The sequence below is a fragment of the Doryrhamphus excisus genome, linkage group LG1, assembly GCF_037039965.1.
Source record: "Doryrhamphus excisus strain RoL-2023G ecotype Guam linkage group LG1, RoL_Dexc_Guam_v1.1, whole genome shotgun sequence".
Taxonomy (NCBI): Eukaryota; Metazoa; Chordata; class Actinopteri; order Syngnathiformes; family Syngnathidae; genus Doryrhamphus; species Doryrhamphus excisus.
In genome coordinates this window covers 17,816,358-17,844,319 of record NC_136357.1, presented here as the reverse complement: position 1 = coordinate 17,844,319, position 27,962 = coordinate 17,816,358, and the positions used below count along the sequence as shown (strand labels likewise).

Sequence of the window (27,962 nt, the reverse complement as noted above, 5' to 3'; positions counted from 1 at the left end):
AGCGGAGACATGTCAGAGCCCACCCCGGCCCCCGGCCCCGCACACTCGGCCACGGCAGCGCGGAGCGGCGTAGACCTGACAGGGAAGGAAGAGGACTAATTTGGAATTAAGAGACTATTTTTTTGGGTGGTGGTGGTGGTGGTGGTGGTGGGGAGTGTGTGTTTCTCCATCTTGCCATCGCTTTCGCTCCTCCATGTCATCATGATCCTCTTCTCGTCGCGCAGTGTGCTGCTGTCAGTCTACTACCCGCAAATCTTCCTCATCCTCACCAGCGGCAGCTACCTGTAAGTTCATGAATTAACTCCTAAAGCTTCTTTCGCTCAGGTTCTTTTCTCTCTTGTACTGAAAAGCAAAAAGTTACATTTAAGTTACATTTGCTTTGTAACAACGGGGCACCTAAACGCACCTTTAACCATCAAGAGCGTCATTACAAGCAGGGGTGTGCAAAGTGTGGCACCGAAGCCTGTATGTGGAACTTCATGTTTTTTATCGCCTGGTGACATGCTCTATGAAGAAAATTGCATCAGAATTTTACAAGGAAAAAATAAATGCTAGCATAGCACCTTAGCAGATAATAATGCTATATAAATAACACAAAAGGTTTCATTTTATGACAACAAACCCGACTTAAAAAGACCCTTTTCAACATGAACGCTTATGTTATGACAAGCAGTCATTTAAAACAGGTGTGTCCAAAGTGTGGACCGGGGGCCATTTGTGGCCCGGGGCTCAGTCTTTATCGGCCCGAGGCTCGCTGTTCTGTTTTACAAAGAAGGTTAGCGCCACACTGATTTTTTTTTCAAAAAGTATAATAAAAAATGTTAGCCTAGCATCGTGCACATGCTCGAGCGATACTGTTTAATTTTGAGTAGCCCACCAAAGGGTTAAGAAATATGTAAATAAACTGTGTACACATGTATTATAATGCCGTCCAATGTAATGTTTACACCATAACTGCCCCTAAATTAACACTACTATTAATAATAATAATTACACACACCAGAACAGCCACACAAAAAAAACATTTTAAAATAGTTTTTTTTGTCAAAATAACTTAGCATGCCATTATTGAAAGTGATAGGTCACACCGTTTGAAAGATTGTATTTTTTTATGAAAGGTGGCATAATAAATAATAAAAAATAAACAACTATTTTTTCAATATTTCAGATTTATTCCCCAAAACCACCAACGTCTGTATGCATGCCGGCTTCTTTTTGTCCACTGAGTGGCAGAGATGTTCACAACTTGTTCCCACTTTTTTTTTTTGTTTTTTGAATGAGTGTTACTTTTTCACGCTTTTGAACCTGTCAATGCATGACCTCATCGTTCATTCATCATCTCATGTGATTGACACCCTAACCGCCTGGTGGCTTTTCATTAAACACCAATCATTCCTCCAAGGATCCGGACTTCCAAAATAATTACTAAGCCATTCTCTGTCCCTCTCTCTCTCGACTCTCTCTTTCTGCCCGCTTCCTCTGCTGCCCGGAGACCCCAAACCTGCTGCTAAAATAGATGTGGTTTTTGGGGGTTTTTCCAAGTTAAAAGTGCAGTGACTGCACTCGTTGCGTGCACGCATGCAGCACGGTCGTGCTGTTTTCTAGCATTATTGAAGGGTTTCTCTTCCATTGATATTGATTGGAAATAATCCTGATAATAGTCACTTTTTAAAAGAATATGCAATATGATGGCTGCCTCGAAGGGAGTGGAGAGAGAGAGAGAGCATCCCATTCAGTCCTAAAACTGCTTTTGAGAGGAGGAAGAGGAGGAGGCGGAGGAGAGGAGTCCTCCATCTAAGTTAAAATGTGTCCCAGACATGATTTTTTTTAAAGTGCATTCCTCTGTAACATTCATGCCTGGGAGCAGAGCGCTGGCTCACAGTGCACGTCCATGTGATGGACAAGGTGGTTGCAGCCGACGTCTGCCGTGACGTCGGACGCCCACTTTTGTCTCGGGGCGACACGACACTATGATGTAAGAGCCTCGCACTATACGGATGTACCTTTTTTTTGGCATTGATGTCAGGTCACGTTGGCAAAGATGCTCAGTGGAATGTGAGCTAAATGGATTTCTATCCGCCGGATGTAAGAAGGAGCATATTCACTTGGGCAGTACACAACTTTTTATTTATAATAGTGAGTGAATAAGTCACCTTCTTAGCTCCAGTGAAGCATAATGGTGGGAGTGCTGCCCGGGCACTAGGGGAGCTGTGGTTCATTGAGAGGAAACATGAATTCCAACATGTACTGTGAAAGCAGAGCATGATATAATAGCTGCAAGTGAGTATGTCATGGAATTGGGTGGGCCTTGATGCCTTGATGGATGTTAGACACCTTGCACTACTCCACTTTTCTTCTCCTTGTGGATGCCCCACAGGTTCTCAACTGGGTTCACTCATACGGAATCCACTACCTTCACTTGTCACCTTGGAGTTGTGTTCGGACTCCTGGTATTGGAAAAAACTTCAATGCGAACCAGTTTCTGCTTCACAGTGTCACAGTATACATGTTCTCCCTCAATGAACCACAGCTCACTAAGTGCTGGCAGCACTCGTGCAGCCCCAGTTCATGGAGTTACAAGACAATAGCCACATATACATGGACCCAAATATTCCAATTGCATTCGGTCTATTTGCTTTTGTATACACCTCATTCCGAAAGAAAAGTGTCAATCCCAATGAACATATAATCGGATTCACAGGGGTGGAATATTCCTTTCCCTAATCCGATTGAGGTATCTTGTAACCACTCAAACGGAACGTTGTCGGGTTTTCTTCTTTTTTCAAGAATTTCAAGACTGGATGAATGAAAAACTGGCAATGTTGGAGTTATTCCAACAAGTGAAAGACAAACTCTTGATGTTGATGTTTACGTCTTACTGCGCATGCCCCATTGGCTATTCTGGTTGATTATAGCGGCACATGTAGACAAGAGATTGGAATGTTCCTTTCCATGTATACCATTGTTTTTGGAAAGGTCATTCGGAAAGAATTCATTCGGAAAGAGAAAAACTCCTCATGTAAACGTGGCTACTGTTATCTTGCTAGCTATTTAGACAATAACAGTATTGATACAAATTCTATACTGCTACACCAGCTATACACTGACTACTCTCCAGTATATCCGAGTCAGTTTTCCATAGTGTTGTCCCTTGAGAAGATCACAAAATGCTTGCTGAAGGTACACAATCATAAAGCTGTTAAGCTCATAAAGATAAAGACGTGTTATTGTCAAGTATTGTCATGATGTAGACATATTATATACTGTACGTACTACGTACATATAGTTTGTAAATAGTTACTGGTAATACATTCAATAAAATATGCTAATTATGTTTTTTTTTTCCAGTGAGAGCTACTCATTTTTGTAACATTTTGTTAATAGCTTATTTAAATCCAAACAAAGCAAATGCTTGTTTTATTAGAACATTAACCAAATGCTGATATCCACAAGGCATTTCTTTGTAGTGTTATTCATGGAAAACCTGAATTAAACCCCCCATTAAAGTATACATGTTTTCCTACGTGAATGTTGCCATATTTTTTACATTTTATTCTTTTTTGTTTTTTTTATAGATGCATTTTTTTGCATGTGAGAAGTGTGTGTGAGTGCGCGTGGCTTCACAGTTGATTTACGTACCTCGTTATTGTCAGAGGTCATGCTGCCGGTTGCAAGAACCGGCACCAAAGTCTACGCCAGGGGCCTCAAACACGCGGCCCGTGGCCCAAATGTGGTCCACAGGACACTAGTTTGAGGCCCCCGCCTTGATATGAAAGTTTAAGGTTAGTGCGACCCGCCCAAGTTTGATATGGATGCTGTATGGTATCATGTACCCAGAAAAAATTATTACATTTGATTAATGTTCATGTTAAAGGTTAAATAACTGTTAATAGTTATACTCCCTATCCGTGTGGAAGTGGTAAGTTGTTGGCTATTTAAGTTTAAAGGAAATAACTTGAAGGCTACCATTTAGGTCGCTAGCTCTCTAGTTTGCGAGTTAGCATGTGTCTCAAGACCCTGCAGTTGCACAATATGTTGTAAATAAAAAGAGTATAAATGTGACTATAGTCGTGTTTTGTCATGTCTACAGGGCTCTAATAATGCTTTGTTCATTTTAATCTGAAAAAAATAATTTGTCTACCCACCAACTATATGTGGTTTCTTAAGTTTTTATTATTTGCTGTTTTATTATTATTATTATTATTATTATTATTATTATTATTATTATTATTATTATTATTATTATTATTATTATTATTATTATTATTATTATTATTATTATTATTATTATTTGATATTTGAGAACAGTGGAATGTTTTATCAGAGCTTTTATTGTAGAAAATTGGAACCAAAGCACTGAAAAAGTTTGTATATATATTTTTTTTAATAAATGCGTATAGTTTTTTTTTTGAAAACCCGATCTCACCCAGACCCTAGCTCCAGTGGTCCCCAAGTAAATTGAGTTTGAGACCCCTGGTCTATGCGATAGTTCATCTTGGAAAGAGCGCTTAGTGTGTAAAAAAGCAGAGTCCCCACAATGAGCCTGGTTGGTATGGATGGGATGTCATGGTTGCCACTGGTGACCGGTGTATACGCCAACGGGGGTCATGGCGGGGTCAGCGGAGCAACAAGAGGTGGAATGACACATGTGAGCTAACGTGGACATGGTGCAAACTCTGAAGATGACTTTTTTTTTGGTGCGTTTCATTTTAAGAGCGGAGCACTTTGTATTCCGGGCTGGGAGTGCGGTGTCACAGCTGCAGTTGGGTTTCATTGGAGGAGCTGTCTGTGTGGAAAAAGGCAAAGTCTCACCATCCATCAACTGTTTGCTCTTAATCTTCTACAACAGTTTTTCGTGGTGATCCCTGAAAATTTGGCACGAGTGCGATTCTGTGTGCTGTAACAGTTGTGTTTGGCTGCATGTTAGCACGCTGATGTGTGCAAGCTGCCACCCCTGAGAAGTCGCAGGGTGTCATCTCATAAACAGCGTTTAGTCACCTTTTAGATTAAGTGTTGTTAATGTGTCCCATGTGTTGGTGTAAAATAAAAGCAGCTGTGAGTCTTAAGGAAATGATATATTCTTTAATGATAATTGTAATATATTATATTATATATAATTTATACACTGCCTTGCTGCCGGTCCTCCACCATAATAGTGTGTAGTGGCTACTTCCCCTTGGACCTCGGCCTTAAGGGGAAGGGGCAATGCGAAGGCCTAAGGGGTAGAATTGGGACATTTGACTTGATGGCGGCCATGTTTGACCAATCAAATTTCACACACATTTGGCTTATCAGGCCCCTGAAAGCTGTACCAAATTCGACCAAACATCCTAAAGTTTCAGAAGGTGTGTTGTACAAGAAACTCTAAGCCCCGCCCACCCGTTGACACTTTTGTTCAGGCGTAAAAAAGCTAGCTGACACAAACCAATACATTCATTCATTTTCTACCGCTTATCCTCATGAGGGTGGCGGGGTTGCTGGAGCCTATCCCAGCCGGTGAGAGGTGGGGTACACCCTGGACTGGTGGCCAGCCAATCACAGGGCACATATGGACAAACAACCATTCACACTCACATTCATACCTATGGACAATTTGGAGTCGCTAATTAACCTAGCATGTTTTTGGAATGTGGGAGGAAACCGGAGCACCCGGAAAAAAAAAACACGCATGCACAGGGAGAACATGCAAACTTCACACAGAGATGGCGGAATTGAACCCTGGTCTCCTAGCTGTGAGGTCTGCGCGCTAACCACTTGTCCACCATGCAGCCGATATATTGGTATATGTTTGTATATTTATTAGTTATAACTTGGGAGTGTTAAGTTGCTGTGTGATGAGTTTAGTGATCACCCATGCATGCACGGGGAGAACATGCAAACTCCACACAGAGATGGCCGAAGGTAGAATTGAACTGCGGTGAGCTGTGCGCCCTAACTATTCGTCCGCCGTGCAGCCACAAACCAATACATACACCCCTCATTTTTTAACGACTAAATGGAAAGGTAGTTTACGTTACCTTTCAAATTCTGTAAATTCTGTAAAAAGCACTATGAGATGTACAGGAGGAGTCCTATACATCAGGGGTCGGGAACCTTTTTGGCGAAGAGAGCCATGAAGGCCAGATATTTTAAAATGTGTATCTGTGAGAGCCATATACATTTTTTTAAACATTGAATGCAATAAAATGTGTGCATTTTTATGTAAGACCAACAGTTTTAGATATAATGGGCTCTAATTACGTAGACCAGGCACACTACCCCACGCCAATGGGGTGTGGCCAGCACACTTTCGTGAGCAGCGCAGTGTCTAATAATAAATCAAATACTTGTTGCCATTAATACAACTTCTGCTGCTGCATAGTTTTGCACCGTACTCCGTAGACGTATTTCATTCTTTTGGCCATCTTCGTCAGAAGGCTTGGTTCTGCAGCTTTAGCTATTTGACTAAAGGAGGAAAGTTTACATTTACATGTTTTTTTGACATCTCAATGACCGAGGTAGACTACAGCATTACCCAGTAATAATCAAGTTTTGGTGTTTGACCTGGAAAACATAATCAGGAAAGATAGATATGGTTGGCCGTATTGCAGCAGAATATAGATGGATGAATTAAAATGCATAAGAAAGTTGTTGATTTTGAATATTATTTTTAACAGTCATTTCTGTGATGGTTTACTTTAAAATGTTAGCAAAAATAATTTTTTATTGTGGTAAGAAATGCTTGAGAGCCAGATACAGTCATCAAAAGAGCCCTACCTGGCTCCCGAGCCATAGGTTCCCTACCTCTGCTATACATCGTTGCTTCAGTAGATCCATGTCATTAATGAATTAACATTTTGCAGATATTCCATTCAGATCTGATTCAATTCCAAATATAATCCAGTCCTGATATCTTTTAAATCTGAAATGGGTGAGTATCGGGTGGCTTGAACTATGCAACCGCGTGCATGTGTGAACCTGAGGGACCAAGAGTTAAAGTAATGGACATTTAATAAGAAAACCCAACTGCCAAAGCATTAGAAAAAGGCTTTCGCTTTACTATGGAACGTACATCAATCACTGGTTGAAATGAATCATCCCGGGGGAACCTCACATGAACTCAAGTCAGCCAATCTGACCATCCTCTGGAAGTTCTAACCGTGTGTGTGATGGTGTTCTTGTCTTTTTGGCAGGGCCCTGTCCTCAGTGGTGGCTCTGGGCGCCAACATCATCTGCAACAAGATTCCCGGCCTGGCACCACGTCAGCGAGCCATCTGCCAGAGCCGCCCGGACGCCATCATTGTTGTGGGCGAAGGCGCCCAGATGGGCATCAATGAGTGTCAGTATCAGTTCCGCTACGGACGCTGGAATTGTTCGGCACTGGGGGAAAGGACGGTCTTCGGTCAGGAGCTGCGTGTAGGTCAGTCTGGTTTATCATGCAAAAGTCAAAGAATGCGTTTACACTTAATGTCCATGGCTTCACGTGTGAACTGATTCTAGCTGATTACATTCTAGTTTTTTTTCATGCAAAAACTACACAATTTCCATGCAACTATTTCGACAAAAAGCTCACAGCATCTTGTTTTTAATTAATTCATTCATTTTCTACCGCTTATCCTCTTGAGGGTCGTGGGACACCCTGGACTGGTCGCCAGCCAATCACAGGGCACATATAGACAAACAACCATTCACACTCACATTCATACCTATGGACAATTTGGAGTCGCCAATTAACCTAGCATGTTTTTGGAATGTGGGAGGAAACCGGAGTACCCGGAGAAAACCCACATATGCACAGGGAGAACATGCAAACTCCACACAGAGATGGCCGAGGGTGGAGTGGAATTGAACCCTGGTCTCTTAGCTGTGAGGTCTGCGCGCTAACCACTTGACCGCCGTGCCGCCCCCCATCTTGTTTTCCATTCCACCATTTAATCGCCATTGAATCGTAATGGAAGCATTCACCCTCATCCCAGACGGCAAATGCAACCATCAATGCAATTGGCTTGCATCATTGTTTCGGAAAAAGCAACTACCCAATAGCTGACCCAAACGCCAACAAACACAGAGAATTTCTATTAGATAAATTGACTTTCACCAACAAACATATTCTCGTATTCGTCAAAGCATCTGTTTTTCCCAGGGAACTCCCATATTTTAGTAGCAAGAGCACGGCGGACCAGGACTTGATGAGTTGATGGACGTAGACGGGATGTGGACATAAATGGGTTTCACTAATTGACATATCTGATAATAAGACTGCATTAAGTTTAAGTTCAGTTCTTGCAAACGTTACCGATCATGTGGTTATGCTATTGAAACCTTCCCATCAAACGTGGAGCCATCCTATTGTTTGACTGTAACTGGAATGGATGGAAACATGTGGTGGTACCAGTCCCTCTGTGGCCTATGAAAATGCAGCCCATCACAGGCCAAACCCAAGTTTGCACACATCACACACGCCAAAAAAACCCAAACCAGTACCACACTCTATTGTATAACCATCCGAATCCGAATTTCACATGCTACCGATCCCGGGCCCCATTGTAGTCTTCATTGTTGTGTTTTTCTTTCTGTTGTTTCGGTTCTGGCTTTATGGGCCCCGCATGATTAAAAACTACTGTTGAAAAATGACATTGCAGATGAGGAGACAACTAATGGTGGTGTTTTTGAGTCAACTCGACGGACACATCTGTTGTTAATTGCCTTCAAGTGGTTACATCCATGCCTTGCTTCTCTGTGTATGCAGGAAAAAAAGCAGATGTAAAGCTTGGTAACGTTCATTTAATTTTGAAGGGAGCGTCACATATGTCCCTCCAGACCAAAAAAGTTGTGGCTGGGTTTATGCATTGAGGCCAGTGGTTCTGTTTAGACTCACTTTGTCTTCGTCGTGGATGTGCTGCCTTGTGTTTCAATGGCGCTCCTGTTTGTTTTTTTTTACATATGATTTAGTGGAACCGATTGTCATCCCTGAGCAGATGAAAAACAGGTCTGATTTCAGTCCGTCAGATGCTTGTAATGCATCTGTCTGAATGGATATTTGTGAAACAAAAGTATGATTCCCATTTTTCAAAGTACTTAGACCAGATTTATTCAACTAAATTGTTGTTGATGGGCCACATTTAAAAAAAAAACAATTTCTTCTCTACTATTTTTATTCTGTGCATTTCTCAGTGGTAGTCATAAAAAGGTCATAAATTAAGATGAATGAAAATTATTTTCAACACTCGTCAAATACCCCATTTGGACCTACTGCAAAAATGCTATCCAAGATCCCAGATCATACTAGTGCTTTGCTGTTTTGAGGAATCTACTGCAAAAACACTGGTCAAAGAGCCCATACGGTATATGACAGGAATGCCTGTACAAAAAACACTGGTCAAAGAGCCCGTACGGTATATGACAGGAATGCCTGTGCAAAAACACTGGTCAAAGATTGTCTATAAATAGGAAGGCTCTGCTGTTTTTAAGCACCTACTAAAAAAGCCAGTCAAAGATCTTCTATTTGACAAGATTACTCTGTTTATGAATTCATGAGTTCATTAATTACTACCGACCAAGAGTGCGAGAGAAAAAACACAAATGGACGGGTTTGCCCGCAAATAAAGAAACATTTTTCAATTGAAAATCTGCGGATTTGCGGCTTGTGAATGCAGAATCCTTATTTTGTCAAGTGAGGCAACATTTTGTTGAAAAGTTTCAGTGAAAATCAATTCAGCCGAAAACCCGGGAGAGAAAAATCCCAAATGGGCAGGAAAATTTTCACATTTACACAGTTGCTAATGCTAAATGGGGGCTGCACGGGCGGTCGAGTAGTTAGCGCGCAGGTCACACAGCCAGTTCGATTCCACCCTCGGCCATCTCTGTGTGGAGTTTGCATGTTCTTCCCGTGCATGCGTGGGTTTTCTCCGGGTACTCCGGTTTCCTCCCACATTCCAAAAACATGCTAGGTTAATTGGCCACTCCAAATTGTCCATAGGTATAAATGTGAGTGTGAATGGTTGTTTGTCTATATGTGCCCTGTGATTGGCTGGCCACCAGTCCAGGGTGTACCCCGCCTCTCGCCAGCTGGGATAGGCTCCAGCACCCCCGTCACCCTCGTGAGGATAAGCGGTAGAAAATTGGCTTGCAAATCATTAGCTCTGGAAAACAACTAGGTGGTGATTATAGAGGTCGGCCATATTGCTGATAATTGCATTGCGATTAATACGTGCTTTGTCTTTAGTGGGGACAGTTTTTACCTTTACCTGGGACAAAATTCATGTTGATGATTCTGGTGTGGATATTATAGCATTTTCAGTGTTTTTTAGCGGATCTATGTATCTATATCTATCAGTCCATATCTACCTTTATTTATTTGTGTATCTATGATGGGATGAAGCTATGTGTTGTAGTCGATGCAGAGGCTCCCTTCTTCATGGGACAGCATTTTTGTAGCGCCCCACTCGGTTGCCGTGGGAGACCCCAGGCATCACCGCCAGTGAAGAATTCCCATGTCAGTCGGACACTGTGGAAAAAAAGCAAACTTCTAGTGTTCACTCTAAACACCTGCCACCAACGTCTGGGCTAGTTTTCCACTGTTTGTCACATTACTTCAAATTGTCCAAGTGCTAAGTTATGGAATTCTTTAGCGAGACATATGAAATCATGGAATACACCTCTGGAAAATAAACGTCCATCCTCATCATAATTAAGTGCAAAGGAAAAGCTGTTCCGCTCCCGTTGAAGTTCTAAACTTAAATCCTTCAAATGATGAGCACTTTAGTTTTGGACTGCATGGAGGAGCTCAACCGACCGCGGCTTTGCGTTCCACATAAATAAGACCGGAGAACCTGATCTACACTGTTGGTTCCCACTTTATTTTCAACACAGGTGTTTTAGTCTTTTGTTGCCAAGGCTTGAGTACCCCAAATGTTTGCATGCCAGTGCCAAACTAGTGTTTTTGCCAAGAGTTTTGGCTCCTTTATTACCCTGTGACTGACAAATTGGAGAACAATGGCATGAAGCGGCGCAGGGATTCAAAGCCATCAATTTTGTTCCACTTCCAACATGTTTGAAATGGAGAGGAAGAAGCCGAGTTGACTTAATCCTCCCACTTCTCCTTGTATCAGCAATTACTGACCATTTGTTATTCGGTGATAAAGAATAAATAAAGAAAGCATGGTATAAATGTTGACAGAAACATTGTATAATAATAAATTAATAGGTATACAAAATGAAATACATTACTTTTATCCATAGAGACTGGATTGCATCTAAAGCGACGACAACCCTTTGACATCCGATTTCTTTGGATTTCAACAAACATATAACACACACACATATATATATATATATATACTATATATATATATGTTATATAACATATAACATACAGTCTTTACTTGTCACACAAGAAGTTAAAATGTAGAAGTGTGCTAGCCTAACTTACAAGTTCAAATCCAATACATACTGAAATAAAAATTACATACTGTACATTGACAATTATTTAGTTTTGTGTATATTTTATGAATTTTTTTTTAATCTTTTTCATTTTATCTACGCACACATATACTCTGTATCAATTTATATATTTTTCCTATTTTTAAAATGTCATTAATTCATTAATTTAATGTATATGTAGTTATTTTTGAAATTATTGGATATATTTTTTTGTATTTTTTGTTGTATTTGTATTTTGTATTTTTGTATGTTCTTTTGTAGATTATCATTTATTTAAATTACTTTTTATAATGTAATTTATTCATTAATTTAGATTTATTTCTTAAATTATTTTTGTATTAAATATAGAAAGGAAGAGAGAGCGAAAATATATTTTTATGTTATTATATATTTTCTATACTTTGAAAAATATTTTTTAATGTTCTTTTATATTTTATAAATTTTTTCTGCATCTGTTTTTAAAATGCTATTGGTTTTATGTATTTATTTATAAAATTATCGGATATTTTTTGTACATTCTACATATATTATGATGTTATTTTATATTTTATAATTTTTTAAATATTTTTTGTAATGTTCATTAAGTTCTATATACTTATTTTTTGAACTTAGTGGAAGCAATCAATATTATCAGTAGTATTAATGAATGGCGTAACTCCATTTTCTACTCCCTGTCATTCCAAAAGCACTCCTTTTGTGTCCATTTCTCGATCTATCAGCTTCGAACACAGGTTGCGGCCTCTTAAAATCGTCTTAAAAGGAATGTCTCAACCTATTTGCACTCTTTCAAATAGCAACGCACTTGATGTTGGCGACTGTGTCTTGAAAACAGACACCTTTCAGCAGCCTCCACTCAGCATCAAAGCCTGACATCATAAAACCACGCGCTCCGGTTACTCTCTGTTTGACTTTCCAGCCAGTTTGTCACCGTCGTCATTCGGCCTTTTTCCTCCTGGCTTGAAAGGCTTTTGTTTTGTTGTGCCGGCGGTGAGATATGACACGAGTTTGATGTTGCTGTCAGCGCAGAGGGGAATGGATGCGGTGGCACTTGTGGTACAGGTCTACCTTCTATGTGTGTGTGTACGCTTTAGACGTGTCATCTGGAACATAATATACACAATCCTTTCTTGAAGCAACACTATTGTAATGGTAATGGTAATGGTAATGGTAATGGTAATGGTAATGGTAATGGTAATGGTAATGGTAATGGTAATGGTAATGGTAATGGTAATGGTTTTATTTCATTTGAACATGCATCAGATTCCAATTGAGTGCATCCCATAATCAGTTCCCAGTTCCACATGGCCAAAAGGAGTAGGAAGAAGCAAAGCTTATTAAATCCTACCCCATCCATCTGGTACTTTTACAATCAGTAACTGTTACATTTGTTCACTTCCTGCGTTCCATAATACAGTGTTTTTTTTTTTTTTTTAATAATGCACCTGGTATCATCCAATGCATCCAATGCCATAATGGGTACCATAGTAAGTGTCAATATAGTGATATATATAGCACATCATGACTGGTTCAAGACTCTTCATCCTTGTATTTAGCAAACATCAACTGCTTGTATTGTTTCTTGAATTGGCTCATCGTTGTGCATTGTTTGATTTCCTTACTCAATCCATTCCATAGTTTGATTCCACATACTGAAATGCTATGGCTAGCATAACGTAGTCCTAGCATAGAAGTGTTTCAAATGTACTTCTTCCCTGAGATCATATTTCTCCTCTCTTGTAGAGAAGTATTGGATGACATTTTTAGCTAATTGCTTATTTTTAGCCTTATGCATTATTTTAGCTGTTTGAAGATGAACTATATCAGCAAGTTGAAGTATTTGTGATTTTAGAAATAAGGAGTTAGTATGTTCTCTGTAGGCGGCATTATGAATTATCCTTACTGACCTTTTTTGCAGTACATTTAGTGAGTGAAGATTGCTTTTATAGTTATTAGCCCATATTTCCACACAATAAGTAAAATATGGTAGAACCAGAGAGCAATAAAGAGTGTGGAGTGTCATTTCAGAAGCAACGATGCTAGGATTGTGTTTGACCTCTGATATGTTTACATTGCAAGAAACCTTTACCTTTTAGTGTAAATAGAAGATAACTACTGTAAAATGTAGAAGCACGATGGTTTAACTTTAAAAATAATAATAAGATATTTAACTCAAAACATTTGAGTTACTGCTAACTTCATGTCACATCCTGTCGTTACTCTTCCCTCGAATAACACACAAAAAGCCAAAGAAAAAGCAATCTTTTTAATGCTATTGTGTGACTTTAGAGGGGTATTTTTGTCCAGTTCCAAATTAGACGTCCTCAGGGGAACTCTGGAGGTTCCACTGTAGCGACACAGAGCAGAAACTCCCTCTTGGACAATAGAGGGTGTGTGCATGTCCTGATAGTACTGTCTCCCAGGCTGTCTCATGGGCAAATCCACCTGCCTGAGTCGCTGCAGGGCAGCAGGAGGCCCCCCCCAAAAAAGAGATAAAGGATTTGTACGTCAGCGAGAAGCACTAATGTGGAAAGTACTGCAAGGGGTGCAGGATTCAAGTTGTTATTGCAGTCTCCTTGTAGGAAGGCAATAAGACCGTAGATGTTCATGAAGCGTTTCACAAATGAAGGAAAAACGTGCAATTATCATCCCTATAATTGCCCTTCTATTGTCATAGGGGCGCCGCTCATTGCGAGAACAACGTGACGCTTTTGCACATTGTAAACGTATTACGGGAGCCTGCGCCCCTTCTCGGAATCACTCGATGGTCATTTGTGGTGAAATCATATCCTTGTACGTATGACAAGCGCGGTCCAACCGAAAGCTAATAATGAACTGGCAAAAATAAAAAAAGACAGAAATGTATTTAAATGACCGCTATGTTCCATTCATGCTTTATTTCCTGCTCTTGACTGAGACAAAGGAAATGAGAGTAGAAGTATGAAGTTAAAACACACACACGGTCACGCGATTTACGTTTTTATGTTAGAGGCAGTGAGATTTCATGTCCATCTGCGTGATTCTCTGGTGGGCAGCAGCACTCGTGCAGCATTGATTGTGTCGCTGGCTATTTAGACATTTTCAGTGGATAGTAAAATTGATACTGATGTACAATCTGTACACTAGCTACACCATCAAGTGTGTTATTAGTTTCACATACACAACAATGTCAAAATGGTCCCCGTTTACACGACTAAAAACACTGTAATATTCATATTCATGTCCATGAATAAATAAATAAAATAGTAAAATAGATATTAAAATATTAAACACAAGAAGCAAAGCAATAAAAGTATGACAAAAATAAAACGAAGTAAAATAATAATAATAATAATTTCTTTGAATTTCAACAAACATATAACACACACACACACACACACATGTATATGTATATGTTATATATACAGTGAAGAAAATAAGTATTTGAACACCCTGCTATTTTGCTATTTCTCCCACTTAGAAATCATGGAGGGGTCTGAAATTTTCATCGTAGGTGCATGTCCACTGTGAGAGAGATAAACTAAAAAGAAAAATCCAGAAATCACAATGCATGATTTTTTAACAATTTATTTGTGTGATACAGCTGCAAATAAGTATTTGAACACCTGTGTATCATCTAGAATTCTGACCCTGAAAGACCTGTTAGTCTGCCCATTAGAAGTCCACCTGCACTCCATGTATCATCCTGAATCAGATGCACCTGTTTGAGTTCGTTAGCTGCATAAAGACACCTGTCCACCCCATACAATCAGTAAGACTTTAACTTGTAACATGGCGAAGACCAAAGAGCTGTCCAAAGACACCAGAGACAAAATTGTACACCTCCACAAGGCTGGAAAGGGCTACGGAGCAATTACCAAGCAGCTTGGTGAAAAAAGGTCCACTGTTGGAGCTATCATTAGAAAATGGAAGAAGCTAAACATGACGGTCAATCTCAATCGGAGTGGAGCCCCATGCAAGATATCACCTCGTGGGGTCTCAATGATTCTAAGAAAGGTGAGGAATCAGCCCAGAACTACACGACAGGACTTGGTCAATGACCTGAAAAGAGCTGGGACCACCGTTTCCAAGGTTACTGTAGGTAATACACTAAGACGTCATGATGTGAAATCATGCATGGCACGAAAGGTTCCCCTGCTTAAACCAGCACATGTCAAGGCCCGTCTTAAGTTTGCATATGACCATTTGGATGATACAGAGGAGTCATGGGAGAAAGTTTTATGGTCAGATGAGACCAAAATAGAACTTTTTGGTCATAATTCCAATAAGCGTGTTTGGAGGAAGAAGAATGAAGAGTACAATCCGAAGAACACCATCCCTACTGTGAAGCATGGGGGTGGTAGCATCATGCTTTGGGGGTGTTTTTCTGCACATGGGACAGGACGAGTGCACTGCATTAAAGAGAGGATGACTGGGGCCGTGTATTGTGAGATTTTGGGGAACAACCTCCTTCCCTCTGTCAGAGCATTGAAGATGGGTCGTGGCTGGGTCTTCCAACACGACAACGACCCGAAGCACACAGCCAGGAAAACCAAGGAGTGGCTCCGTAAGAAGCATATCAAGGTTCTAGCATGGCCCAGCCAGTCTCCAGACCTGAACCCAATCGAAAATCTTTGGAGGGAGCTCAAACTCCGTGTTTCTCAGCGACAGCCCAGAAACCTGACTGATCTAGAGAAGATCTGTGTGGAGGAGTGGGCCAAGATCCCTCCTGCAGTGTGTGCAAACCTGGTGAAAAACTACAGGAAACGTTTGACCTCTGTAATAGCAAACAAAGGCTACTGTACCAAATATTAACATTCATTTTCTCAGGTGTTCAAATACTTATTAGCAGCTGTATCACACAAATAAATTGTTAAAAAATCATGCATTGTGATTTCTGGATTTTTCTTTTTAGTTTATCTCTCTCACAGTGGACATGCACCTACGATGAAAATTTCAGACCCCTCCATGATTTCTAAGTGGGAGAAATAGCAAAATAGCAGGGTGTTCAAATACTTATTTTCTTCACTGTATATATAGAACATATAACATACAGTCTTTACTTGTCACAGAAGTTAAAACGTAGAAGTGTGCTAGATTAACTTACAAATTCAAATCCAATACATACTGAAATAAAAATTACATACTGTACATTGACAATGTCAATTGACAATTGACATTCGTGTATATTTTATGAATATTTTTTTAATCTTTTTCATTTTATCTACGCACACATATACATTGTATCAATTTATATTTTTTTCCTATTTTTAAATGTCATTCATTCTTTAATTTAATGTATATGTAGTAATTTCTGAAATTATTGGATATATTTTTTTTTACATTTTGTATTTTTCTATGTTTTTTGTTGATTATCATTTATTTAAATTACCTTTTATAATGTAAATGAAGCAAAGCAATAAAAGTATGACAAAATAAAACCAATTAAAAAATAAAATAAAATAAAATAAAATAAAATAAAATAAAATAAAATAAAATAAAATAAAATAAAATAAAATAAAATAAAATAAAATAAAAAAAATAATAATAATAATAATAACTAAAACACACAGGACCATACGACTCACTCCGAGTTAAAAGCCAGAGAATAAAAGTAGGTTTTAAGACGAGACTTAAAAGGCAGCAACTGTACCATTACACCACCAGAGGTGAGAGGATAGATACATTTAGCAATTTTATTCTCTTATTTATCATGACGGCAGCAGGTATGGAAGTGTCCCCGGCCTGGGACGGAACTCGCGCCCTCTGCCATAAAAAGGACCAGCTGTACCATTACACCAGACGCCAGCAATGTGCATCACAGCCCCTTGCATTAAATGCCCCCGGCAGCAGTTTTTTAAGGACTTGACAAAATGCTCAGAGATGTTGATTTCCTCTTGTCTGCCATTTTTCACACTATTTCTCCCCATCCATCATACAGTATGTGGGGTTACCCTTGCAGTGGTGCTCTCTCTCTGAGAGCCCAGCAGCGTGATAGTGTGTGGCTGAACATGTGGTAATGATGCGTGCATTGTGCAGAGGTGGAAGAGCGGCGGTGGCGGTGGTGGATGAAGGCCTATTTTTCAGCCCATCATCATGTGGTTGCTTGCGATCCTGTCTGACCATCCTCCATGTGCAAGCCAGGGTAAACACTGCACTGTGTGTGTGTAGTGTTTCCTGTAAGTGTCAGATAGAAGAGCGGGGTGTTTTGTTGTTGGGTAAAGGTCATATCCTACATCCCACAAAGTGTCATCTATCTCAGGTGGGCCCATCCATCCCACACAGACGCTATCGTTGATTAACTGACAGTGGACGTGAATCAGGCGTTTCTTCCACTTCATCTCCGGCTGCCGATGCGGCACCCCCACTGGGGTCACCCTGCGGACCCCTCGATCGTCAGTCCGTCCGTCCGTCCCTTCGTGTGTTATGGTTGGGATCTGCGTCTGTTGTGTCTGCCAGCACTGCTAGACACAAGAGGAAGCAGGATGCGAGAGGATCAACTGTAATCTCACGGCTCGCTTTGTTCCGCACAATCCCGCTCCAATCGCTGTGTTCTCTGCGCGTGGGACATTTACATGCGCCAACAATCACACCACTGCTACTGGGACGCTTAGTGATGGGGAGGACATGACCTGGAGCTACAGTAGCGCACATATGTTAGTAGTCCGGGTACAGGACTACTAATATATGTACACAAACCCACAGCCATTAGTGTCTAAATACAGTAGCTGAATACACAATGGTGGTAGCGTTATGGTTCGGGGCAGCATGAGTGCTGCTGGCATCGTTGTGAGATCCTGCTTGATTACGACTGTTACTCTTGTCATAATTGACCCATATTGACTAATTAATGTTAGTGAATTTTGGCTCACAGAGCTAACTGCAGCTAGGGTAATAGCTACCGTAGCTAGTAGCCCATCCTCCACAAAGAGGTTGAATGAGATAAGAGCAAAGGCTCTCCATTCATTCCACTTATAGAACCAATGCTCACAGTCATACGTATACTGTCTACTATCTCTCCAGGAAACATGGATATATTGCCAATCTTGTCATAATATTGTCCTGGTATGGCTTGCTTCATCTGGATTGGATTTCTGACCATTCCCACCGTTGCTCATCAACACCTTTGAAATCCGTCTTTTAACGTGTCGCATTGGCAATTATCAGCAATCCTAACTTTTTGTATGAGTTAGTTATTCCAGCCAACAATGTCAGCCGGGGCCCTTTCAGCAAAGGTCGGCATAACAGGAAGTGCCATTATTTTGTTTGTAATGTAATGGTAATGGTTTTATTTCATTTGAACATGCATCAGATTCCAATTGAGTGCATCCCATAATCAGTTCACAGTTCCACATGTCCAAAAGGAGTAGGAAGAAGCAAAGCTTATTAAATCCTACCCCTCCATCTGGTACTTTTACAATCAGTAACTGTTACATTTGTTCACTTCCTGCTTTCCATAATACAGTTTAGGTTTTTTTTTTTGTTTTTTTTTTAATAATGTACCTCGTACCGAAGTACAAGGTGATATGAGCATCCAATTACATAATGGGTACCATAGTAAGTGTCAATATAGTGATATATATAGCACATCATGACTGGTTCAAGACTCTTCAGTCATGTTGTCAATATGGTCCATCCACAATATTTTGTTATGTGCTGTCTTATTCAGACATGAGATTGATGAACATTGTCTCTGCTGGTTTCGGAATTTGTGATTAATTTCACACAATTAACCAAATTCGTAGCTTTTATATTGTTTTTTTATTATTGTTTTTTGGGGGTTAAAAAAAGATCATGATTAATCATAGGTGCAGATCTATATATGTTACATACATATTCAGTTCATGTTTTTTGCTCCACATAGGTTACTTTGTGCTGTGGTGGTGTCATTATGAGGATAAAAGTGTTGGAATGGAGGATCTCTGCCTGTTTTAACACGTCTCACCTGAGGGAAAAACGACAAGATGCCATCTCAGTCTTCCCTACCTGGGAGGCAGCTCACTTCTCACCGTATCCCCGTGAATAATTGTTTCAGCTTCCTTGTTTATTCTGTCATGTCTAGTGGGGTGGAGGTGTCATTTCCCCCACCAGTGACTGTGGTGCCCGCTTCTGGTAAAACAATATTATTTTATTGTAGCAGGCTGCGCTAATAACTCGAGCTGCAAACCTCGCCGACCACAACTTTGTCTGTAATTAGCCGGGGGTGCGCTGTACTTTCATAGCAACGCTTCGGAAAGCGGAACGGAAAACAGTAGCGGCCATAGGTACTCAAAACGAGGGGATTTCCTCAGCCTTTTTTCCCTCTTTCAATGGGACATCTTGGACTTGAAGCTAAGCAGTGGCAGTACTACACTGGGAAAGTATTTATGATCATGCAAAGTGAGGAAACGAGAGTCAAATGTTGTTTTTGCAATGATGGATGATGGTATTTCTTTGTGTCTTTATTGGAACACAGCAGCACACAGCAACTCATTCTTCTGGGGACCACATTTTATAAGAAATAATGGTCTATTCCATTGGTCTCAAACTCAAATTATCTGGGGGCCACTGGAGCTAGGGGCTGGGCAAGGCTGGGCCGCATCAGGTTTTCCAAAAAACAAAACAAAGCATTTATTAAAAACAGAAAAATATACAAACTTTTTCAGTGCTTTGGTTACGATTTTCCACAATAAAAGCTCTGATAAAACATTCCACTGTTCTCAAATATTATAATATTTATTTTTCTGCACAAAATAAGATGAAAAATATATAAACAAATCAAGAATAAAGAAAATCAATCACAGTAATAAATAAATATAATAATAATAAATAAAACGGCAAATAATAACAACTTAAGAAACCACATATAGTTGGTGGGTAAACAAATTATTTTTTTCAGATTAAAATGAACAAAGCATTATTAGAGCCCTGTAGACATGACAAAACACGACTATAATCACATTTATACTCTTTTTATTTACAACATATTGCGCAACTGCAGGGTCTTGAGACACATGCTAACTTGCTAACTAGAGATTTAGCGACCTAAACGGTAGCCTTCAAGTTATTTCCTTTAAACTTAAATAGCCCAAAACTTACCACTTCCTCACGGATAGGGAGGATAACTATTAACAGTTATTTAACCTTTAACATGAACATTAATCAAATGTAATAATTTTTTCTGGGTACATGATACCATACAGCATCCATATCAAACTTGCGCGGGCCGCACTAACATTAAACTTTCATATCAAGGCGGGGGCCTCAAACTAGTGTCCTGCGGGCCACATTTGGCCCGCGAGCCGCGTGTTTGAGACCACTGGTCAATGCCATTTCATTTTCAGAAAACTAAGGGACCTTCACTCTTATTCTTACTTGGTAAATAATATAAATGCAAGGATCTGTCATGTCTTAACACTTTGACCCCATTAAATTTCAGTCTTAAATTCAAATATGAGTGACTTTTTTTTTGTGACAATTTAGCAATATTTTAGTTAACTTGCTGTATATGTATACGTGAAAAATGTGATTTGTGAAATGTGAAAAAACAAATGCATTTGCATAGTTTGAGTTAAATATTAAAATAGAAATACATTAAATAAATACATAAATAAAAGCAGAAATAAACCAAAAATCGAAAAAGTGTAAAAAAAAAAAGGCTTGACTAAATGACCGTTTGAAAATGTCAACCTACTGCCACAAATGCTCTTAAAAGATGTGCTGTTTTTGAGGACATAAGACAAAAACACTCTTCAAAAAACACTACCATTGATCTTCTTTACGATTAAATTATCTCTTATTATCTCTTATTATCTTAGATAATCTCTTATTGTCTGTTTTTACGAAAATGCTGTTTTTGCCCATCAAATATCATCTAGAATAGAAGAATAGTTTGCTATTTTTGAGGACCTCCTGCAAAAACCTTCTGTATGACAGGACTACTCCTGTTTTTCATGATCTACAGCAGAACATTAGTCAGAGATCCTTTATGCAACATGAGCATTCTGAACCTATACTGCAGAAAAACGCCAGTCAAAGATACCACAGTGCTGGGCTATTTTTAGGAATCTGTTGCAAAAATGTCCCTTGCTCCCAAGACTCATGGGCTTCCACTTGAATAATCCTGGAATACAACCAATCAGTTTGTATTAATATAGAGACTTGTACTAATATGACCTATTTAATGTCCTACTATTTTGCTATTTCCTGTTTTCTGATAGCTGTTAGATAAATAATTAGTGTTGTAATGCTACAAATAAGTGTTTGTGGCCCATGTCAGGGAGTATGCAGAGTACAGTACGTGTTGCGTTCAGGTGTAGAGACCGTCGGTCGCCAGCAGGTGACACTTTTCCCTTTGTTCACTGTGACGCTTCAATGTGTCTGCTCTTGCTTGTGCTTTCTGAGATGCAAAACTCCCGGTCCATTGTCACGTGTGTGTGTGTGTGTGCGTGTGTGTGTGTGTGTCTGTGTGTCAGGGTCGTGAGTGCATGTCCGGGATAGCCTTTAAAAAGCTTTCCCCTTCACTGCTCCATCAACAGGCAGGGAGGCCATTCAGTGGCACTGTCGGGCTCTGCTGCTGTGTGTGCGTGTTTGCTCAACACTGCCGTCTAACCGTGCCTCTTTTGGACAGAATTCCTACCTTATTTTGCTACAGGAGAGAAAGAGTGCAGTTGTACACCAATGAATTGGTTGTCTTGGAGTTACAGTTGTATGAAAAAGTTTGGGCACCCGTGGTCATTTTCAAGATTTTCCTTTATAAATCACTTGCATAAATTTGGTCACCTTTGTTTATTGATTTCAATACATTTAACACTAATTATTGCAACAGAAAATGTATTTGGTAAGCTCATTGACCCTTGACCTACATACACAGGTGAAAGCAATCATCTCCTCTGAAGAGTATCAACATGGTAGCCTCAAAACAACTGTCAAATGAACTGAAAGCAAACACTGTTCAACATCATGGTTTAGGGGAAGGATACCAAAAGCTAGTTCAGATATTTCATCTGTCAGGTTCCACTCTGAGGAACATAGTGAGGAAATGGAAGACCACAGGCTCAATTCCAGTTAAGGCCGGGAGTGGCAGGCCAAGAAAAATCTCAGATAAGCAGAGTCGAAGGATGGTGAGAACAGTCAAACTCAACCCACAGACCAGCTCCAAAGACCTACAACATGATCTTGGCGCCGATGAGATCACTGTGCATCGTTCAACTATTCAGCTATTCTGGGACAGTCATGTAGAAGAAGCCTTTTCTGCACATATGCCCCAAACAGAGTCTCTTGAGGTATGCTAAAGCACCTTTAGACAAGCTAGCTTCATTTTGGAATAAGGTGCTGTGGACTGATGAAACTAAAATGGAGTTATTTGGACACACCAATGGACGGTATGCATGGCGGATGAAGAACAGAGCATTCCAAGACAAACACTTGCTACCCACAGTAACATTTGGTGGTGGTTCCAGGTTGAAGGTGGCATGGATTCCAGTCAGTAGTCTTCAAGAATCAGTGACAAAGTTGAAGTTGTGCCGGGGTTGGAGACTTCCAACAAGACAACGACCCTAAACACTGCTCCAATTCTACTCATGCATTCATGCAGAGGAACAAGTACAACGTTCTGGAATGGCCATCTCAGTCCCCAGACCTAAATATTATTGAAAATGATTTAAGCGGGCTGTCCATGCTCAGAAACCATCAAAACTGACTCAACTGGAGATGTTTTGGAAAGAAGATTGGTCAAAAATACCTTCAACCAGAATCCAGACCCTTATTGGAAGCCCAGTGGCGGGGCGAGGGTCCTCAGCGGCTCAAAGCAAGAAATTCCCTGCACAAAATTTCTGGGACATTTGATGCCTTACCACTGTCTTTCTTTCTTTCTTCCTCCCTTTCCTTCCTCTGCTTTTTCTATGCTGCCCCACTGGATAATTCCTCTTCATCGTCTCTCTCCCAAGTGGGGAACTCGGTGTCCGACAGACAAACAAACCTTGTGGCTCGCGCTGATTGACGCAGACAGCGCTGAAGGCAGTCCCCCAAGGGGGTTTGCTACGGCGTTGTTTCAGTATTGCGTCGTAAATTCCCATTGTTGTCGTTTTGGTGCAGTACATGTATTAGCACTTGGGGCACCCGGTTTCTGGGAGGCCCCCGAAAAGCCGGGGCCCCAGGCAAATGAGGCACGCCTCGCCTGTTTGGAAGCTATAGGAAGCGTTTAGAGCAGGGGTCTCAAACACGCGGACAGTAGTTTGAGGCCCCCGCCTTGATATGAAAGTTTAATGTTAGTGCGGCCCGCGCAAGTTTGATATGGATGCTGTATGGTATCATGTACCCAGAAAAAATTATTACGTTTGATTAATGTTCATGTTAAAGGTTAAATAACTGTTAATAGTTATCCTCCCTATCCGTGTGAAAGTGGTAAGTTTTTGGCTATTTAAGTTTAAAGGAAATAACTTGAAGGCTACCGTTTAGGTCGCTAGCTCTCTAGTTTGCGAGTTAGCATGTGTCTCAAGACCCTGCAGTTGCGCAATATGTTGTAAATAAAAAGAGTATAAATGTGACTATAGTCGTGTTTTGTCATGTCTACAGGGCTCTAATAATGCTTTGTTCATTTTAATCTGAAAAAAATAATTTGTCTACCCACCAACTATATGTGGTTTCTTAAGTTTTTATTATTTGCCGTTTTATTATTATTATTATATTTATTTATTACTGATTGATTGATTTTCTTTATTCTTGATTTGTTTATTTTTCATCTTGTTTTGTACAGAAAAATAAAAATTAAGATATTTGAGAACAGTGGAATGTTTTATCAGAGCTTTTATTGTAGACAATCAGAACCAAAGCACTGAAAAAGTTTGTATATTTTTCTGTTTTTAATAAATGCATTTAAACCTGATGCGGCCCAGTTTTGCCCAGACCCTAGCTCCAGTGGCCCCCAGGTAAATTGAGTTTGAGACCCCTGGCTTAGAGGCTTTTAGAGATTTCATGCAATTTTAAGAACCGAAAAAATACTAGTACGTAGGGGTGCTCTGATCGATTGGCCATCGTTCGGTATCGGACAAAAAGCACGATCCCGTCCGCCGATCAGCTCCGCCCCCGCTGCAGCAGTCATAATAACCATGTATGGGACTTCCTGTTTTCGTGAGAGTGAGCATTCCTAATAGTACGATATTTTGGTGGAAAGGCTCTGCTGTTTTTCAGAACGTTCTGCCAAAGATTTTCTATTGGACGGGAGTGCTTGGCTGTTTTAAAGGAAAGATTGTAAAAAATGCTAGTCAAGGTTTTGCTACATGACAGGACCATGGTGCTGCTTTTTAAGGACTTACTGGCAAAACCTTAGTCAAAGATTCTCAGTCTGTTGTTGAGGTATATAAAAGACATATACGTAAATACATATTTTGGAGCGAGTGTTGGGGGTTAAAGAAACGTATGAATATATCTTTGGTATTGAACCAGTTAATATGCAAGTCCCATTAGCGTTTTTGGTGTTCATTCTAAGCTAGGTCTTTTTAGCTGTTTGGATTGTGGATGATGGTACAGCAGAAACAAGTAGTCAAAGATTTTCCATTAGACTCAAGCTTATTTTGCACTGAACAGGAAGTCAGGAAGTTTTGTGGTTTGAGGTTGCTTAACAGACACATTTCTCATAGAAATGTTCAATATTTTAAGTTCAAGGTTTATGTCAATTTAATCAGGGATGTTTTATTACTGTACAGCAAATCTTTTGATCTTTATTAGATTCAGAGTACATTTGGACACCGTTGTCCTTATTCTGCTTCCTGTTTGTCCCCAGCTGTCAGCAGTCCTGAGTTGACCATACCGGCCAGGCGGTGAGGAGAGCCAGGCCGTCCGAGGTCACTCGGTGCCGACGCTCGTAAATCCTGCCGTGCCGTGTGTCATGAGAAATTTGTCCCGCTTGCCTCCCGTTCCGAGTGCCGAGCCACAAAATCTTTTTGTCGAAAAGACGCAACGGAAACGTCGCCGCTGTTGTCAGCACACAAAGATGGAGGCTTCCACTTCTCCATGAAACAGGTGCATCCAAACCACCTGTACCTTACTTGGAAAAATGTCCGAGCAGTGGTCTTTCAACTGGGACGCCTTTTGGACAGCAAGGCAGACACTTGCTGTTAAACCTCCATTAGACATCTGTTTTAATATTCCCCCCATTCTTCTGTCCTGCTTGTTTCCAAGTTGACTGAGGTTTTTCTGGTCACTCCAATTTTCCATTGGCAGCGAGCGAGGCAACCCCAGGGTGGTTCCTCCTGGAGGGCTGTCAGGACTCTGGGGCCAGCATCTTTAGAGTTATACGGGTGCCTTTTTTTTTCTCTCCGCAGTGGCTTCCTGGCCAACAGAAGGCCCTTCCTCCACTGAGGGCACGCCGAGTACACTTGCAGATACACACACACACACACACACACACACACGGCAAAAACGTATTGTTGTTGTTTAAAAACAGAGTAGTGTGGTTCTTTTTTTTGCCACCCCACCCTATTCTTTGGAGACGCACATGGCAAATTCTGAACTCGGGTTTGAGTTTGATTGTAACTTCATCGATTTTCAGGAGAAGAGCTTGGATTTGAGTATTTTGATGGCGCTTGACGGCATCGTGCAAGTCTATATTCACAAGCTTAGAAGCAAACTGGACTTTTTTGGGGTCCTTCTTGGGGGGAGGCGGGGATTGCTGGGATGCTGGGCATTGGATGGGTGCACTCGGGAGCTGTGGGGGAGTGGTTGGGGTGGTTGATGGGGTGCCCAGGCAATGTCCTGGGGTTTTGCCAGGGTGCCCGATGTCCGCCCTTTTTTTTGTATGATTCTGTGTTGCTATGTGTGGATGCAGTGGGCGTGCAGAAGGGTAGGATTTAATAAACTCTGCTTCTTCCTGCTTCTTTTCAGACATTCTGACATTCCACCACAATTAAAAAAGTCTTATATTGCGTAATATCATGAATGTACCCATCATTGCATAGTGACAGCATGCGTAGAAAACCAAAAAATATTGTTACCCAATTTTTAAAGTGCTTCACATCCAAAATAGGTGTGTCCCATGACATGCATTGTTAGCTCCCTCATGCTAACTATTTTTCAATCTCTAGACTGCACAGAAAAATATTTTGGATTACAGGCAGTCTTCCTTTAAGAATAAAGCATGGTCAGGACAAATAGTCATTTATCTTCAGTTGGTATGGCATATGTATAATAATAATAATAATACATAATACATATATATTCAGGTGGTCCTCAAACTAAAAGTGGTTTTGTTGGGCTTCCCAGCATGTCTTGTGGCACTTTTTTCTTAAAGGTTGTAAACATTACGTGTTTAGAGTTAAAATAGTTCTCATTTGTTGTTATATTGCAATATCTTTATGAGAAAAAAGCTGTAATCTAACAAGAAAAAGTAATCATTTTACGAGAATAGCAAAACATTATGAAGAATTTTATAGCATGAAGTAGAAATATTTAACAAAAAAAAATATTTTTTGAAGTCATAATATTACTTCATGAGATAAACAGAACAATAAATAAAGTTGTAATTTTTGGAAAATTAGGTTGCCAAAAAGTTGTAATTTTACAAGAATAAAGTCAAAATATTCTGAGAATTAATTTATAACATTTATTTCTTTTAACAAAATGTACAATATTGACAATATTTATTAAAAAAACATCAAAAATGGGGGGAAAAGAACAAAGTTTCATACTAATAATTGCCTTTTTCCACCTACTTCACAAAGTTGAGATTTTTTTTTAACTATACATAGATTCGTAGCATATCTATACAAAATATGAAAGTGGCCCTTATATACTTCCATTGTATCATTCCCATAAATGAATTAAAAACCAAATTTTTTTTGTAAACATGAGACTCGCTGGAGAACTACTTAAAAGCTTACTAAAAGCTTACTTACTAAAAGCAATTTTCACTCGCTAAATGTACTGCAAAAAAGGTCAGTAAGGATAATTCATAATGCCGCCTACAGAGAACATTCTAACTCCTTATTTCTAAAATCACAAATACTTCAACTTGCTGATATAGTTCATCTTCAAACAGCTAAAATAATGCATAAGGCTAAAAATAAGCAATTAGCTAAAAATGTCTTCCAATACTTCTCTACAAGAGAGGAGAAATATGATCTCAGGGAAGAAGTACATTTGAAACACTTCTATGCTAGGACTACGTTATGCTAGCCATAGCATTTCAGTATGTGGAATCAAACTATGGAATGGATTGAGTAAGGAAATCAAACAATGCACAACGATGAGCCAATTCAAGAAACAATACAAGCAGTTGATGTTTGCTAAATACAAGGATGAAGAGTCTTGAACCAGTCATGATGTGCTATATATATCACTATATTGACACTTACTATGGTACCCATTATGGCATTGGATGCTCATATCACCTCCTACTTCGGTACCAGGTACATTATTAAAAAAAAAAAAAGAACTCAAACAGTATTATGGAAAGCAGGAAGTGAACAAATGTAACAGTTACTGATTGTAAAAGTACCAGATGGAGGGGTAGGATTTAATAAGCTTTGCTTCTTCCTACTCCTTTTGGACATGTGGAACTGGGAACTGATTATGGGATGCACTCAATT

At 39.9% G+C, this 27,962-nt stretch overlaps 1 protein-coding gene across 2 annotated transcripts in view; it reads left to right on the top strand.

Annotated features, from left to right (window-relative positions):
* Positions 1–27,962, top strand: part of wnt7bb (wingless-type MMTV integration site family, member 7Bb) — a 43,358-nt gene that overhangs the window by 2,856 nt on the left and 12,540 nt on the right. The window contains exons 1-2 of one of the 2 annotated variants that reach the window (XM_058075990.2): positions 38–284; positions 7,173–7,399. In XM_058075990.2, the coding sequence (XP_057931973.1) occupies positions 202–284; positions 7,173–7,399 (310 nt within the window). In that variant the 5' untranslated portion in view covers positions 38–201. Of the gene's footprint in view, positions 1–37; positions 285–7,172; positions 7,400–27,962 lie in introns of those variants that run through there. The other variant, XM_058075991.2, reaches the window with a different exon arrangement.